Source organism: Myotis lucifugus, unplaced genomic scaffold (genome assembly GCF_000147115.1).
Source record: "Myotis lucifugus unplaced genomic scaffold, Myoluc2.0 scaffold_5, whole genome shotgun sequence".
Taxonomy (NCBI): Eukaryota; Metazoa; Chordata; class Mammalia; order Chiroptera; family Vespertilionidae; genus Myotis; species Myotis lucifugus.
The window spans coordinates 15017618-15032946 of NW_005871053.1; the positions used below are offsets into that span (position 1 = coordinate 15017618).

The 15329-nt window shown below is 35.5% G+C and overlaps 1 protein-coding gene and 1 non-coding gene across 3 annotated transcripts in view; one reads left to right on the top strand and one right to left on the bottom strand.

Moving 5' to 3' along the window:
* Nucleotides 1-15329, bottom strand: part of LOC102418508 (sodium channel protein type 2 subunit alpha) — a 93285-nt gene that overhangs the window by 38302 nt on the left and 39654 nt on the right. For both annotated transcript variants that reach the window (XM_006083188.3, XM_006083189.3), the window contains exons 15-17: nt 10522-10695; nt 8886-9242; nt 6095-6574 (exon numbers count right to left, since the gene is read on the bottom strand). In XM_006083188.3, the coding sequence (XP_006083250.1) occupies nt 6095-6574; nt 8886-9242; nt 10522-10695 (1011 nt within the window). The remainder of the gene's footprint in view (nt 1-6094; nt 6575-8885; nt 9243-10521; nt 10696-15329) is intronic.
* On the top strand, nt 7981-8081 carry LOC111823625. Its single transcript, XR_002826696.1, has one exon. It is a non-coding gene; the product is annotated as a small nucleolar RNA U13 (small nucleolar RNA).

The following is a 15329-nucleotide window of genomic DNA, read 5'->3' on the forward strand; positions in this document are numbered from 1 at the left end:
TTTTTAAAAATTCAATTAGTAAACATTGTATATAATTTAGAAAAAAAGACTAGTATATTCTAACCTGAGTCAATAAAATAATATTTTTAAAAAATAAAAGGATCATTCAAGTATAGATTAAATCAAGTATTCCATATCTAACTAACATTTTGGTCTTTAAGAATGGCAATCCTTTGTCCCACGTGGATACTAGTACTAATCTGTACTTAAAGACAGCTCTGGGTCCTTTTACATGAGAAATCTTAACACTGGAACAATGAAAGTGATGGTCTTGCTTGCTTTGGGATAAGCTCAAGGCCAAAGTTACACTTTAGTCCTTGTTACCTTCTTAATAAGGGAGATGGAAAAAAATCAAAAGTATCATTATTAATGTACTATATTATCCAGAAAATACTTTATTCTTTTTTTTTTAAATATATTTTATTGATTTTTTTTTTACAGAGAGGAAGGGAGAGGGATAGAGAGTTAGAAACATCGATGAGAGAGAAACATCCATCAGCTGCCTCCTGCACACCCCCTACTGGGGATGTGCCCACAACCAAGGTACATGCCCTTGACTGGAATCGAACCTGGGACCCTTTAGTCTGCAGGCCGACGCTCTATCCACTGAGCCAAACTGTTTAGGGCTACTTTATTCTTTATAATGAATATATTACAAAATTTTCTGACCTATGACTCTCAGGATCTTAAATCTCTTTCTTGGGATGGCAAAAGGAACCTTTATGGCCTATCCTTCAGCAGAGTACGAGTGCCCCCAAAACACACATATTTATTCATTTTGTTCTTATGGGTTGTTTAGAGCTTGCTTTCTCCCTTCCTCACTATCCCACTGGAAAACTTTCCTTTGAGAACTACACATTCTCCAGGATAAAATCATAGATCTATTGAACTCATCCCATCATTGCTTACCCAAACCTTCCATATACATCCCCTCCCCCGCCCCGCTCCCCGCCCGCACACACACCTCTTAAGTATTAGAATTCAGTATGTTAGACATGAGCGGCTGCGGTGAGGCCTGCCCTGGGGTCGGACCAACATTGCCTCAGACTGCCCCTGGCAGATGGGAGCCAGCTGCTTCTTGGCGCAAGCTCAGAGGAAAACGGCATGACCTCAATGACAATGTGACCTTACTAAGGCCTGGACTAATTATAATAAAAACTTTTATTTTGGTTTTCACCCCTCACCCCTATGGGTTTTTCTGTATGCATTATGGGTAAGGGCATGCCCAGAAGAAAGATAGTTTCTGGCAATCATCCCTGAATACAAATGAAAGGCTCCACCCAGAAAACCTCCATTTTAAACCCAGAAATTCAAGGCCAATCTCTCTCTCTCTCTCTCTCTCTCTCTCTCTCTCTCTCTCTCTCTCCTGGCATGTGCCTCCTTTGTAATGCATCTTCAATAAACCCCATTTTGCTTTACTTTCATTTTCGTTGACCTTAAAATCTTTTCTGTGTCGATGAAAAGAACTGAGGTCCCAGCAGGTAGCTCCAATCGGTAACAAGTATGCATATATAATCTTTTAGAAAACTGACAATGTTTCCTAAGGGAGGATCAGAGACCTATTAAAAAAGTTGGAAACTATAATGTGAGAGTTGAGAATAAATGAAGTCAATTTAAATCAGTTCCTATTTGGTTTGTATTCTATACTTACTGCAGCCAAATCTGCTTTTCCCCATTTACCTCTCAACAAAGGCACACCACAGATGGGATACTCAGAGAATAAGGAAACTAACCTTAACAAGCCATTATCCTAAAGAGTCATGCTTTTTCTGAAGGATTATTATAAATAGGAAAAAGTATTTCTAGTCCCTGTGTATATGTGTTAAATCATGAGCAATGATACTTCTAAGGTCTCATTTTATATATCATTCCTCTAATATATGAGGCATTACCTTTTATGGAATCTAGAGTGCCAGTGACTGAATATTTTGCTCTAAAGGATAAGAGAATGCTACAAGAATGGCACAATCATTTCTCCTTCCAAATAAGCAGATATGCTTATGGTAGGGTTGTTTCATAGTTTTGATGACAGAAGGAGAAGAAATCACATCTAAGTGACAAACTAATAATCTTAAAAAATCATTAGGTCGAGTAATTTGGTTAGCATATTTTAGCACATATTGATTTGTGCTAAAATGTTTGATTTCAACATCAGGAAATGAAAAATCCACCAAATGGATCTCACAGAACGGGATAACGCTCATTTCTGTAGTCACATGACAAGGGAGGTCCCTCCTTTTCAAAAACACCAAAGAAACAAGAGCTCACAATGATTTTTTTTCCCTGTATAGGAGTCTGTGTGACATATTTAAATAATATTTTTCAGGAGAAAATTTCCCAGCAGGTCTGGATACAATAGAGGAGAGACAAAAACACAAAGGACTGAGGAACAATAGGATAAAGAAAGTGGATTTCAGATCTATTTTCTTTCTGAAAATACCACCTTTAAGACTGTCTTTTTTTTTGTATAAAAAAACATATTTCTTTTTTTTTTCAGTCTTAGGAGTTTTTAGGGGTAAACAACAGAATCTCCAAGGGGGTCATATTCTAAATGCAAAATACTTTTGGTCAATTGCTAGATAAAGCAATGCTATTTTCTCTAAAATTAAGCAGATAAAAATTATACCCATGCTGATAGCAGCCAAAACATAAACATTCCCATTCATTTACATTATTATAACATAAAGGCATCCTTCAGGAAGTTTGCACATGTATAAAGGATTGCTTTAATTTGCAGACTACCCTTCAGAAAAACTTAATATGATACTGAACAAAAATAATTACCAACAAAGCGCACTCGTTGAGGCTATATTAAAAAAAGGGTAATTGAAAAATAAATTTAACAGGAGCGGGGGGGATGGCAACAGAAAGCTTTTCTGTAAGAGTCTTTCAAAGAGCACCTACATTTCTCCTTTAGGCCCTCAGCATGTTAAAAACTCTGTAACGTTAAATGGAAATTAAATAATCCATAAAGGCATGCACTTCTACTTTACAGTGAGCATAATTTCCATTAAAAATCTAGTAAGGAAACTAGCAGCTAAATCATTTTTTAAAAGTTGGGTTGCCAGACTTGCCTGACCAGCATAAGAGCAAGCTGTGCATGTTTTTATTTTACTGCCAATGGATGGGCAAGGAATGTAGCTGAGTAACATGCAGGCCAGTCAAAATTCATTTAGAAACTGATTCTATTTATATATGTACAACTTGCTTGGGTAACCTGGGTAAAAGTGGTGGCACGAGCCTCTGGCTGGTTAAAAAACACCAGCGCTGCGTTCTTGATGACTCCAGCTTGATTTTACTCCTGTGAGAGGTAAGAATGGTAAGCAGTGAAGGTCACCAGATTGCACTAGTAAATTTCACTTTGAAAAATCAAGTATGCTTTCAACATTATTAAAACTCTCGAGAAAAATCAATCATTCAAAAATCACAAAGTGTAAAAGGAATCACATTAAATATAGTAAAAATAACATAGGAGTTAAAGCATGCATGATCATGATGAATTTAAAATGATATGCTCTAGAGAATCTATGGAACTATCAAAGAATCACGCAAATTCGGCAAAGACAGAATAGAAGAGTATTTAGTTCAAGCACCTAAACAACCTCTGGCCCACTTGGTTAATCTGCCCTATAAAAAGGAAATCACTTAGGCATTCCAAAAATTAAAAAGTGCTCCATTTTTCCCTTTAATATTTTTAACCACTTAGAAAAGAATATCAATAAGCCTCAAACCATTTCTTACAAATCTACATGCAATATTGAACAGCATAATCCCATCCCACCAGCTAAGAAAAGGACAAGATAAAAATAACTTGAAGACAGAACACTAAATCAGACATTTCAGGTGGGAATATTTGGATTGTTTCTAATGTTAGACCTACCACATTAAATACCAAAAGATTAAATACCAAAAGATTAAAGCCTGCACATATTCCCTACCTAAACCATTACATAATCTTTTATTCATTTATGAGTTTATATTTAGGAAGTTTGAGATGAATCCATAATTGAAAAATTCTCCAAATAATACATTTTAACACCCAGGTAACAATCTCTACAGTGGGAAGGTATTGAGAGGACTCCATAGCTGAAGCAATAAAATAATTTTATTTACAATGGGAAGATCAGTTGTCTGCCTCCAATTCCAAAGTACTAAGGTCACATATATTATTTTGGAGTACTTAACTCATACAGAAAACAAATGACAAATTTAATGATAACAGGAAAAAATTGGGAAGACAGTTTGGATTTTCCTGCTATAATCCCCAGTTTATTGGATGCTCCTCTAATGTCAAACCTAATGCTTTGAGGTGAGGCATAATACATGTTCTTTTGGAGAAGCTTGAGACTTTAAAATTTCTGAATAAAGAAGACTGGATGACAAGTTATCTACACTTCAAAAAATACTCAAACTTAGCCAAAAGCTTAATCTGACCGAGGGCTGAAATGTTTGATTATTTATAATTCATTCTTAGTTTATATAAGACTCTAAGCATACATAAAAATAAAAATTGACTTCCCTTTCTATAAGGGAAATATTAACTGTTAGGAATAATGTCGAAACAATAAGAGGGGAATAGATATTAAAATGTAATGACCCAATTTTATTTTCTAACCTCTGACTTCAGCTTCTAGTGATATAAAATACCAGAAATTAGGCCCTACCATTTCAGCATAGACCAACCAACTATGCGTATCCAAAATTTTATTAACCATATCTTAAGATATTTAATCTTAAAATAATGGTCTTACTAGTAAACATTTCACTTCAACTAACTACAGTGATTCTTTGCCCTGGGCTATAAGGTTTTAAAATATTTCCCTTGAATTTCATCACTATTCTGTGAAACTAGTCGCTATAACTTTGTTACTTATATATAATTTTAGTACCTATATTTAAAATTCCCTTGAATTTATGCTAACATCTACTTCTACCTAATTATTGCATTAGCAATACTATTTATCTTATAAACAAGAAAGAATAGAAAATGGCATATTCTTTAGTAATTTTATGGAATACATATAGGAATACTGACTGAAATATCTAAAGTTCCCTTCTTAGAAATACATTTTTGTTAATAATTTTTGTTAACTGATTCCTAATTATACTTTGTTCCACTACTTAAATTTTATACTTTAATGCTTCAAATTCCCCCAAATCATCTATCTTTCTTAGAATGAGAACAGTAAAAGGGGTCTTTATTTTTCCTGCCAATCAATTCAAGTGACAAATAAAGATAAATCTTTGGTGATGGTTGGTATTTTTATTTATTTATGCAAGCTTTTGTTACTGGGAAAGCCACCCATATTTTTGTATAGGTAAACAATTAAATACTGAGGATTTCAATTCCTTTTCTCTTTACCCCAACTCTGCACATATTAACCTATAAACAAACAAAAACATACTCTGATACTCATACTTGTGGTAAATCAAAAAATACTTTAAACTACCAAGACTCTTATTGTAGTTATTAAATGCACAATTTTACATTCTATAAAATATTATGCAGGCACTGGGCTCAATAGAGTTACCAATATTTTTCAGTGTGATTCCTCATCAATATCTTCACTTCCTTAAAAAATTATTTACTTCACAAAATATGAAAGTATATATTAATATCAAGCCAAGATTCCAATCAGATTTTCCATGAATAAATATGCTTGTGCAAACTAAATAAAATCACATTTTATGAAGTATTTCCTAAGAGCCAAGAATATAGCAAAGTCAGAATTGGAACTTACCTTCTTGACAAGTATTTTTGATACATATAAAAAAAATCATTTGGGAGAATTATAAAGAAGAAAGTGGATAATCTGAGGCATTTTTAAAAATCTATATTTATATTTCAATACTTAGAAAAATTCATATTAATCTGATTTTTAATATTGTCAATAATTCAAAATAGTAAATACTTTAAAATTAGCAGATTACTTGTCTAGCTATGTTTTAACATATCACTGATTTATCACCAATTTGCCATAGAAAATGTATCAATTGATATTTCCTATTTTCTTACTGAAAGAAAACATAATTTTAAATAGTTTGATATTTTAAAGCTTAATAGCAAAATATCTTCTTATTTAAAATCTCCTACCTCTTTGCTTTCCTCCATATCTGACTCGCTGCTGAATTCTTCAGTATTTAAATTTTCAAAGTCAGATTCTCCAACAGCAATTGGTACAGTCACAGTGAGGCTGGGGTTGTTTATGAATGACATGTAATCACTTTCATCCACGACATATTTTTCTACACTGCTGCCTATGCCACTGGTAGTTCCATTCCCATCTTTGAGATAATTGAGATCTTTGCCTATTTCTACGGTGGTATGGTTGGAAATACAGCTGTCTTTTTTGTTATTCAGATCTTCAAGAGGTTTAATCTCATCTAAAGCTTTCTGCTTTCTAACAATGGCTTTCTGAATAAATTCATGTACTTTTCTTTTAACATAATCAATGCCTCTCTGCATCTTTCCCACAGCAATCTGGAGATTGTTCATTTCATTATCATCATCAGTGGCAGCAAGGTTGTCAGAACTGAATGAACTCAAAAGCAAGGCCAGGAAGAGGTTCAGAACCTAAAATACAATAGGAAATTAGGTGATCAAAACATTCTGTCATTTCAATGGTTCTTGACTTTAAGTTTTCCAAAATTATTCTTAAACTTAATTTTTTCATAAACTTAATTTTTTTTCTAGCTCATAATCAACTATCCTAAGGGAAAAAAAGTGAATGAAATAAATACCTGGTTAATATAAAATTATGCTATTAACATCATTTCCTTTTTAGTCATTACAAAATTACTGAAACCATTGTTGCATAATATATATATATATATATATATATTAAGTTTCATTCAAAAAGAGAAATATTAGTTATGTAGATAATAGTACAGTGAAAAAGAAAATAAAGTTTTAATTGGGATGCAATTTTGCTCATGTAACCTGAATTTTCTAGGACAATAATAATTTATTATAATTTTATTTTTAAAACCAAAGGTAATTCTAATATATTTAAATATGCTTTGATTTTTATGTAATTATACAAATTTTTCTGCCTAGATAACTTGCCAAATTAGAAAAAAAATATACCTTTTACTAGATAAAAAAACAGATTATTTATGTTTTGACTCAGAAAATCATGACCACTATATTTATACAATGGTTGAAAATATTACAAATGAATGTTTACTATAAAATAATTATGATGCTAACATTGAGTTTAAGATTGTGGAATAAAGGTATTTCCATGAATAAGACCAGTATTAGTCTGTAAGTCTCATTTCCAACAATAGGCCTCATTGGTATGAGTGTGGGAAAAGAATATTAACATATCTTGATTCATGTAAAATTTTGGGGAGCTATTATGTCTGGACAACTCAAAATAGATATGTCAACCTTTCTTCCTACCAAGTTAAAACTTACACCTCAATTAAAGATATTTCAAGTCCAAATTCCTTGACAAAACCTTTCCTTGTCATTTTGAGAACGTGACATATGGCACTTTGTTTTTATATCTTTGACATGTATTAGAGACTTCCTATTTTTACTTCTGTTCAAGTAAATGTATTATCACTGTGCCATATTTATTTTCCTATCATCTTTCCCATGCCTCCAGGACTCAGTACAGAGGTGCTGGGCATGGTTCATTTTACAGAGACATGATAGTAAGTGATTGTTGAGTCAATGTTACTTGCTCATACTCTAGTTTTAGGCACCCAAAACTTCATGTACTCTTAATGGACTGAGAGGATCACTAATTTTTTTTTAACTCCAATTTGTGGAAAACTCAAATTTGAAACACTTCAAGTAATACCGTTGTTAGTACTTATAAATGAAACGAGTGGCTGTTCTAAGTAACCCTTCCATGCTTTAGCATAAGAACTGAAAAATAAAAACCAGAAATGGCCTTCTCCACGACTAATAGGAGGTTTTGTGATGAAGAACAACTTTGCCTCAAAACGTATCTTAAGAGTTAGTTATAGATCCTTTTGTAGGTCATAAGCGTTATGATTGGGTGTTCATGCTCTCGTGTGAGATATGCCTCTCTGAAACCTTGTTACATCAGCACATTACCCATATGATGTGAAAAAAATTATGTTACATATGTCAATTATATCTCAATAAGAAAAAATAATTAAAACACTTCTGAAAATACTTATGTGTGATCCCACTCCTAGGAATATATCCTAAGAAACTAGAAACACCAATCAGAAAGGATATATGCACCCCTATGTTCATAGAAGCACAATTTGCAATAGCTAAGATTTGGAAACAGCCTAAGTGCCCATCAGCAGATGAGTGGATTAAAAAACTGTGATACATCTACATAATGGAATACTACACTGCTGTAAAAAGGAATTTCTACCATCTGCAACAGCATGAATAGACCTGGAGAGCATTATGCCAAGCTAAATAAGTCAGTTGGAGAAAGATAAATATCACATGACCTCACTCATTTGTGTAATATAATAAACAACATAAACTGATGAACAAAAACAGATCCAGAGACAGAGAAGCATTGATCAGACCATTAAACCTCAGAGGGAAGGTAGGGGAGGGAGAGATCAACCCAAGGACCTGTATGCATGCATATAAGCCTAACCAATGGACACAGACACCAGGGAGGAGTGCATGAGTGGGGAGAGTGGGGGGCAATGGGGGGATAAGGACACATATGTAATACCTTAATCAATAAAGAAAAAATAAAAATAAAAATACATGAATTTCAATAGTATAAACTATACCTAGCTCCTGAAATAATGAATAATTGAGAATTGGAACTGGCCTTGATACAAAAAAAAACATATAAAACATTCCTCAGTTGAACATAGTTTTATATATGGTTACATTATATTTTACTGAAAATGAGAAAACTGTTTTTACATACCACTAGGTTTCCAATGACCATGACCATCATGAAGACAGTAAGGCACATGGTTTGACCAGCGACCTCCATGCAGTCCCACATGGTCTCTATCCACTCTCCACACAGCACGCGGAACACAATCAGGAAGGAGTGGAAGAAGTCATGCATGTGCCAGCGTGGAAGTTCACAGTCATTGGAGATCTTGCAGACACATTCTTTGTAGCTCTTACCAAAGAGCTGCATGCCGACTACAGCAAAAATGAAGACGATGATGGCCAACACCAAGGTGAGGTTACCCAGAGCCCCCACTGAATTGCCAATGATCTTAATGAGCATGTTCAGGGTGGGCCAGGATTTTGCCAACTTGAAAACTCGGAGCTGGAAACAAAATCAAGAAAGCTGTTACTGTCCTGTCTTCTAAAGAATCTATAAATCTATTTATGTGGAAAATCTCCAATGTCTCAATTATAGGGTGATGAATTATTTGTGCGTCAAACTATTATCTAGAAAATGTTATCAGCTTATTTTTCTACCATGGGGCACTATTCATGTGGAAATAGATACACCAAATTCCCCAGAATCTTACATAAGCACATGTAAATACTCCTTTTGTTTTGTTTGTTTTTTTTGTAAGGAACTGAGGTATTTAAGATTTAATGGTAATTAACTAAGACTGTTTCAGAGAAGTAGAGGCTCTCAATATTTAAAAATGGGCACTTAGTGGATATATTTTTTCAGTGTACTTAAAATATCATGCTAAAATGCAAAGATGCAGACAAAATTAAAACAAATTACATAATGTACAAGAGAAAAAAACTAATTAAAAAAATAGATTGCTGTATCTTTAGCTTACTGTAATATTAAGCTATATTTTAAAGATTTATTATATTCAAAGAAGAAATACTTTGACTTAAGTAAAAGCTGCATTTTGTCAACCTTTATGTCTTCAGTGATTTAATTAATCAACAACTCATTAGAGTGTGTAAATGTCTCTCCACCACTGTGCCTGACTCATTGGTTGTTTTAGCTCATAGAAGCCTCTAAAATACCATTTATGGTTAAACAGCAGCAACATTTTATTTCTGATGCTTCAACAAATGTCAGGCCAGTGGTAGTGCATTATTTAATGGCATCTAAGTGACTCAAAGAATCAAATATAAGTACCATAATGTTTAATTTATTCCCAGAGGATAATTAATGCAAAAATGCCTGACATTCTAAGCAAGATGCTAATGATATTTTGCTTCCCATTTCCTTAAACTGCATCACATTATCACAACGATTTGCTAAACAGTTTTTTAAAAGAGTTGCCCATATTTACTCTTATGTAACAATTTCTAACGTTTATTCTATTTTTTGCATTCTTCTGACTTCAAATTAGATCCACAGCTCTCTGTGAAGGCTGGGGGAAAAGACCACAGCTCTAAAGATCTCAACTCAAATGTGAAATTTGAAAGTGGTAAGGGAAATTCTAAACAGACTTCAGAACACTGTTTTGAGACTAATCGTGGCTCAGTTGATTGGAGCAATCTGGTTTGTTTTTCAAATGTATTCAAATAATATTGTGACTATGTAAAATACCATAATGGTTACTAGAAAGGGTGAAAACAAATTAAATTAATTAGAATAATATTATGGATACCCCCAATTAATTTACCAGCCGAAATGATCGAAGAACTGACAATCCTTCCACATTTGCCAAACCAAGTTCCATTAAACTAAGGCTCACGATGAAACCATCAAAAATATTCCAGCCTTCCTGAAAGTAATAATAGGGATCCATGGCAATGATCTTGAGAAACATTTCTGCGGTGAAGATCCCAGTGAAGACCTAAATGAGAAATGTTTATTACATGGGTGAATAATCTTAAAAACATAAATAATTATTGAGTAATTTACCACTAAGAAATCATAATTCTGTATTTTAAAAATCGGTTTAAGTCCAGCAAACTATTCCTTCAAATGGTTTGTATTCAAATCAATATTTGTTTACTATATTTAAGGTTTATCAAGTGACGAAGAGCACATGAGTTAAGATAATAAAGTTAACATTCTTATTTTTACATTCTTATATGAAAGGCTCAGCTCACTCATTGTGGTCAACTGCCTGAATTTGCCTTTGATCTCTCTAACCTTCCAAAAACCTCGCCAAATGATTGCCTAATAGTTGGTTTTCTCCCATGGCCCCACAGGGTTGTTAAGTGCTAAGAATGCACTTAACATCCCTATGTAATAAACATGGTCACCACTCACCCTTCAGATGGTAAAAATGCTAAAAAAAAAAATTTTAAATAAAAATTAATAATGCCCAGCCACTAGAAGCAATATTTTCCATTCTCCATTTTATTTCTGCACAACTGTATCAATTGATATTTTGTTTCTTAGTTTTAAAAGATCCATATACATATAAAATATAAAGATCAAATGAAACACCCTTTCTTTAAAATTAACTTTTTATCTTTTTTCTTTCTTTCATCAGGCTGCTTTCTTAGGGCCTTAATTGTTTCCAGTGAGATGTTAGTCCCTTGTGTATTACAGTCATGTGCTGCTTAAGGACAAGCATGCATTCTGAGAAATGTGTCCTAAGGCAATTTTGTTGTTGTGTGAACCTCAAAGAGTGCACTTACACAAACCTAGTGATACAGCCTACTACATACACATCCAGGCTGTATATTATAGCCTATTGCTCTGTAGGGGAGAAAAAAATTTTTTGTCTACCCTCTAGGTTCTTGGCTCAGACATTCCTGTAATAAAAGAAATTAACAGGAGAAAAAAAAAAACACACAAATGTTTAATGGCACGTATCCATAGGACATCCAGGGAAACCAAAATGGCCGAAGCCACCACCTTAAATACCATCTGCAGCTAGAGGCAAAAGAAGATGTTGGGGGTCAGGGGAGTCAGTTATGAAGGGTTACCAGGAAAAGCACAGTAAACAGGGATAAGGTTGTTATGCAAGTTTAAGTCCTGCATCTGCATTGATAAGGTCATCCCCTCTTCCTGGTATAGCAGGGAGGCACCCTTACAAATGGAAATTTCTTTTACAAATGTAATTGTCTTTTGTAAAGGGTTCTATTTCATTTATAGAGCTCCCTTTGTCTACTGCTTCTTAAAATTAACCAGTTTAAAATAAAATAATCCTTATGCAAGAGAGACATATTTCTGTGTAACAAATTCAGTTTCCCCACAGCTCTTAGGCTACAAACCTACTCAGCATATCATTATATTGAATATTGTTGGCAATTGCAACAGAGTGGTATTTGTGTAATGTAATGTAATGTAATGTGCTATGACAATACTATAACTATGACATCATCAGGTGATAGGAATAGTTCAGCTCCATTATAATCTTACTAGAGGCCCAGTGCACAAAAATTTGTGCACTCGGGGGGTCCCTCAGCCCGGCCTATGCCCTCTTGCAGTGTGGGACCCCTCGGAGGATCCACCCCAGTGGGGACACTCACCCCATGGAGGTTTGGCCAGCCTTGGTGAGGGGCTGATGGCTGTTTTCAAGCTGGCTACACCCCATTTAGGGTGGGGGTCCCCACTGGGGTGCCTGGCCAGTCTGGGTGAGGGGCTGAGGGCCATTTTAGGGTGGCCAAGCCCCCTGGTGATGTAAGCTCCCAGCCTCTCCTTTTTTTCTTTTTTTTTTTATTCTGGGATTTATTTACCTTCTATAATTGAAACTTTGTTGCCTTTAGCGGAGACCTGCGGAAAGCTTGGCTTCCTCCATCGCCAGGGGCAACCCACTCCTGCTCACTCCAGCTCCGTGGCCACGGCTGGCTGAAAGCAGGTATCTGGGGTTTATTTACCTTCTATAATTGAAACTGTTGCTTTCAGTGGAGCTCAGAGCTGGCCGAGGCAGGCAGGGAAGCTTGGCTTCCTCCATCACTGGAGCAAGCAAGCCTCCTGCTTGCTCCAGCTCCGTGGCTACCGGCCGCCAACTTGGTTGGGTTAATTTGCATATAGTTGCTCTGATTGGCTGGTGGGTGTGTCTAAAGGGGTAGCAAAGGTATGGTCAATTTGCATGTTAGTCTTTTATTAGTGTAGATGGGACTTCCATTGTGGTCTGTCTATGGCTGAAATGTGGTGCATAACTGTTTAAAGTATTTGTCTTCTGGCTGTTTGAAAGTTTCTTTTCAGCAGCTTGACTGAGCTGTGCTCAATGTATTTTGCTTTATATTTATTCTTGTTGATGTTCACTGAAATTTTATAATTTGTTATTAAGATGTCTAAGTTAATATTTTTTCAATGGAAAAAAATTTGTCCATTACTTCTTCAAATGTTTGTTTTCTTCCATACTCTCTCTCTTTTCTCCTTCTGGATCTCCCTTATACAAATACTAGTGGCCAGGTGCATGAATTTGTGCACATTGAAAGGGAATTAATTAGAAGAAATATTTTAATATAGCTATTCGTCCTTTCTCTATAATGGAAGTGTCAACCACACGTGTGCGATTGGCGCCAGTGAGAGCTTCATATGTATCATGCATGTGTGAGTCAACTTAGCCTTTTATATATGTAGAATCAGCTTGCTTAATTATACCTGCTTTCTGATTTAGCTGATTTTTTTTCCAGTCCAGTGAAGCATCCCAACTTCTCTTTCAGGTAATTGTCAGCAACACAAACAGTGGTAAATATCAACATGAAGCAGATTATTATTGTAGATCACACAGGGAGAACAAAGGATAAAATATTTAACTGCAGCAGTGTTTGACTATATTCTGTGCAGTGAGAAAACCTGAAGTCATTTTCAAGTTCCACCATTTCTTCTTTTCAGTTGGGTCAAGTTTCTAAGCTTTCTAAATCTCCATTTTCCAGCTAATGAAAAGAAAATAGGATTCCACCGAGTCTCCTATCTATCTACTCCAGGACTTCTGTGAGGATCAAATGAGATGAGGCATGGGAAAATGCTTCACAGACATTTGGTTATTAAAGTGTAAAGTGTTACCACCTGGCTATAAAGCAAGTCGTGTTCCTGGGCTGAAGAAACTGCAAGGAGGCTAGTCCCTAGGGAGAGGAAGCCAGGTGTTGCTAAATAACGTCATTATCCAGCACCCACAGCCACCATTTCTGGGTGGGGCTGGGCTGTGGGCCACATTTTAAACCATAGGGCAGGGGTGGGCAACTCCTGGCACGTGTGCCAAACATGGCACGCCAGTAACTTTTGCTGGCACGCAAAACCCTCTCTTATAATCTTCCATTTACAATTGTGAATCTTTGTTCTCAGTGATGAATTTTATTAAGTCTCATAATAGGAGTAGCCTAATGGATGAAACTAGTAGCTTGTGCATATCTCTGAAGGTCACAAAATATAAACCTGATGTAAAATCTCTGTCATCAATGATGCAGCAGCAAAAGTTCCACTGATAATATCAAACGGAGTCATAAAGTTTTCTGTCGGACTATCAGTGTACATGTATACATTTAAAAATAAATGTATTTTTCATCATCATATACTGTGTTTTTGTTGCTTGAATGAATTTTATTATTTCTTCAAGGTTCTTCACATATGTACACCTTAAGAGATATCAAGTAGGCGTAACATGTTCTCAAAAAATTGGGGTTGGCACGCAGAAGAATTTTGAGTCAGAGATTTTGCTGGTTTTGGCATGCACTCACAAAAAGGTTGCCCCCTCCTGCCATAGGGTCTCGGCAACATCAGCTGTGATTTGGTGGGTTGTTGCTTCAGGGTAGTGGTGGAGCCTGTGTCCCACTTTTGAGAAGCCAAGTGTTGTTTTGTGGACGCCAGGTCCACAGTGCTGTTTCTCTGTCAATGCCCAGTGCACGTCATGGCAGCTCCTGCATTGAGCATCTGTCCCCTGGTGGTTAGCGTGCGTCATAGCAACCGGTTGGACGGTCTGACACTTAGCATATTAGCCTTTTATATATATAGTTTAGGCCACTCAATAGCATTCTACAGATTAGTGAGACTCAAATTCATTTTTTCTTTCATTATTTTCTGCTGTTCAAATTAGATAATTTCTATTGATTTGCTTTAAGTTTAACAACCCTTTCTTCTGACAAGCTGTGCCTCTCCTAGAAAAGTTGTAATTTCTGTCAGTTGCCCCTCAAACCCTGTACTTAATTAGCACCAGACAAAGCTGCACCAAGTACCACTTTATCAGGCAAAGGGAATTTCTCAACCTTAGTGCAGACACAGTTAAGCCCCAGAATGACTGCTTGGTGACCTTACCCTCATTACAACAGTAAAACACACACCTGGGTGGAGATTTAACATGCTAATGAGACAGTCCATGTAGGAAGAAGTATGTAGTTCCACTGCACAGGTGCCAAAGAGTCCCCACCTCTAAATATTAGACTTCAGGCTCCTGCCTTTTAAAACTGTTCCCAGCTTTTGTTCTGGAAGCAGTAGCCATTTATTTCCCCATTGGACACTGTTTCCCTTGTGAGCACTATCTGTTTAATAAACCTTTGCCTGAGTCCTGATTCTGTGGTTACACTC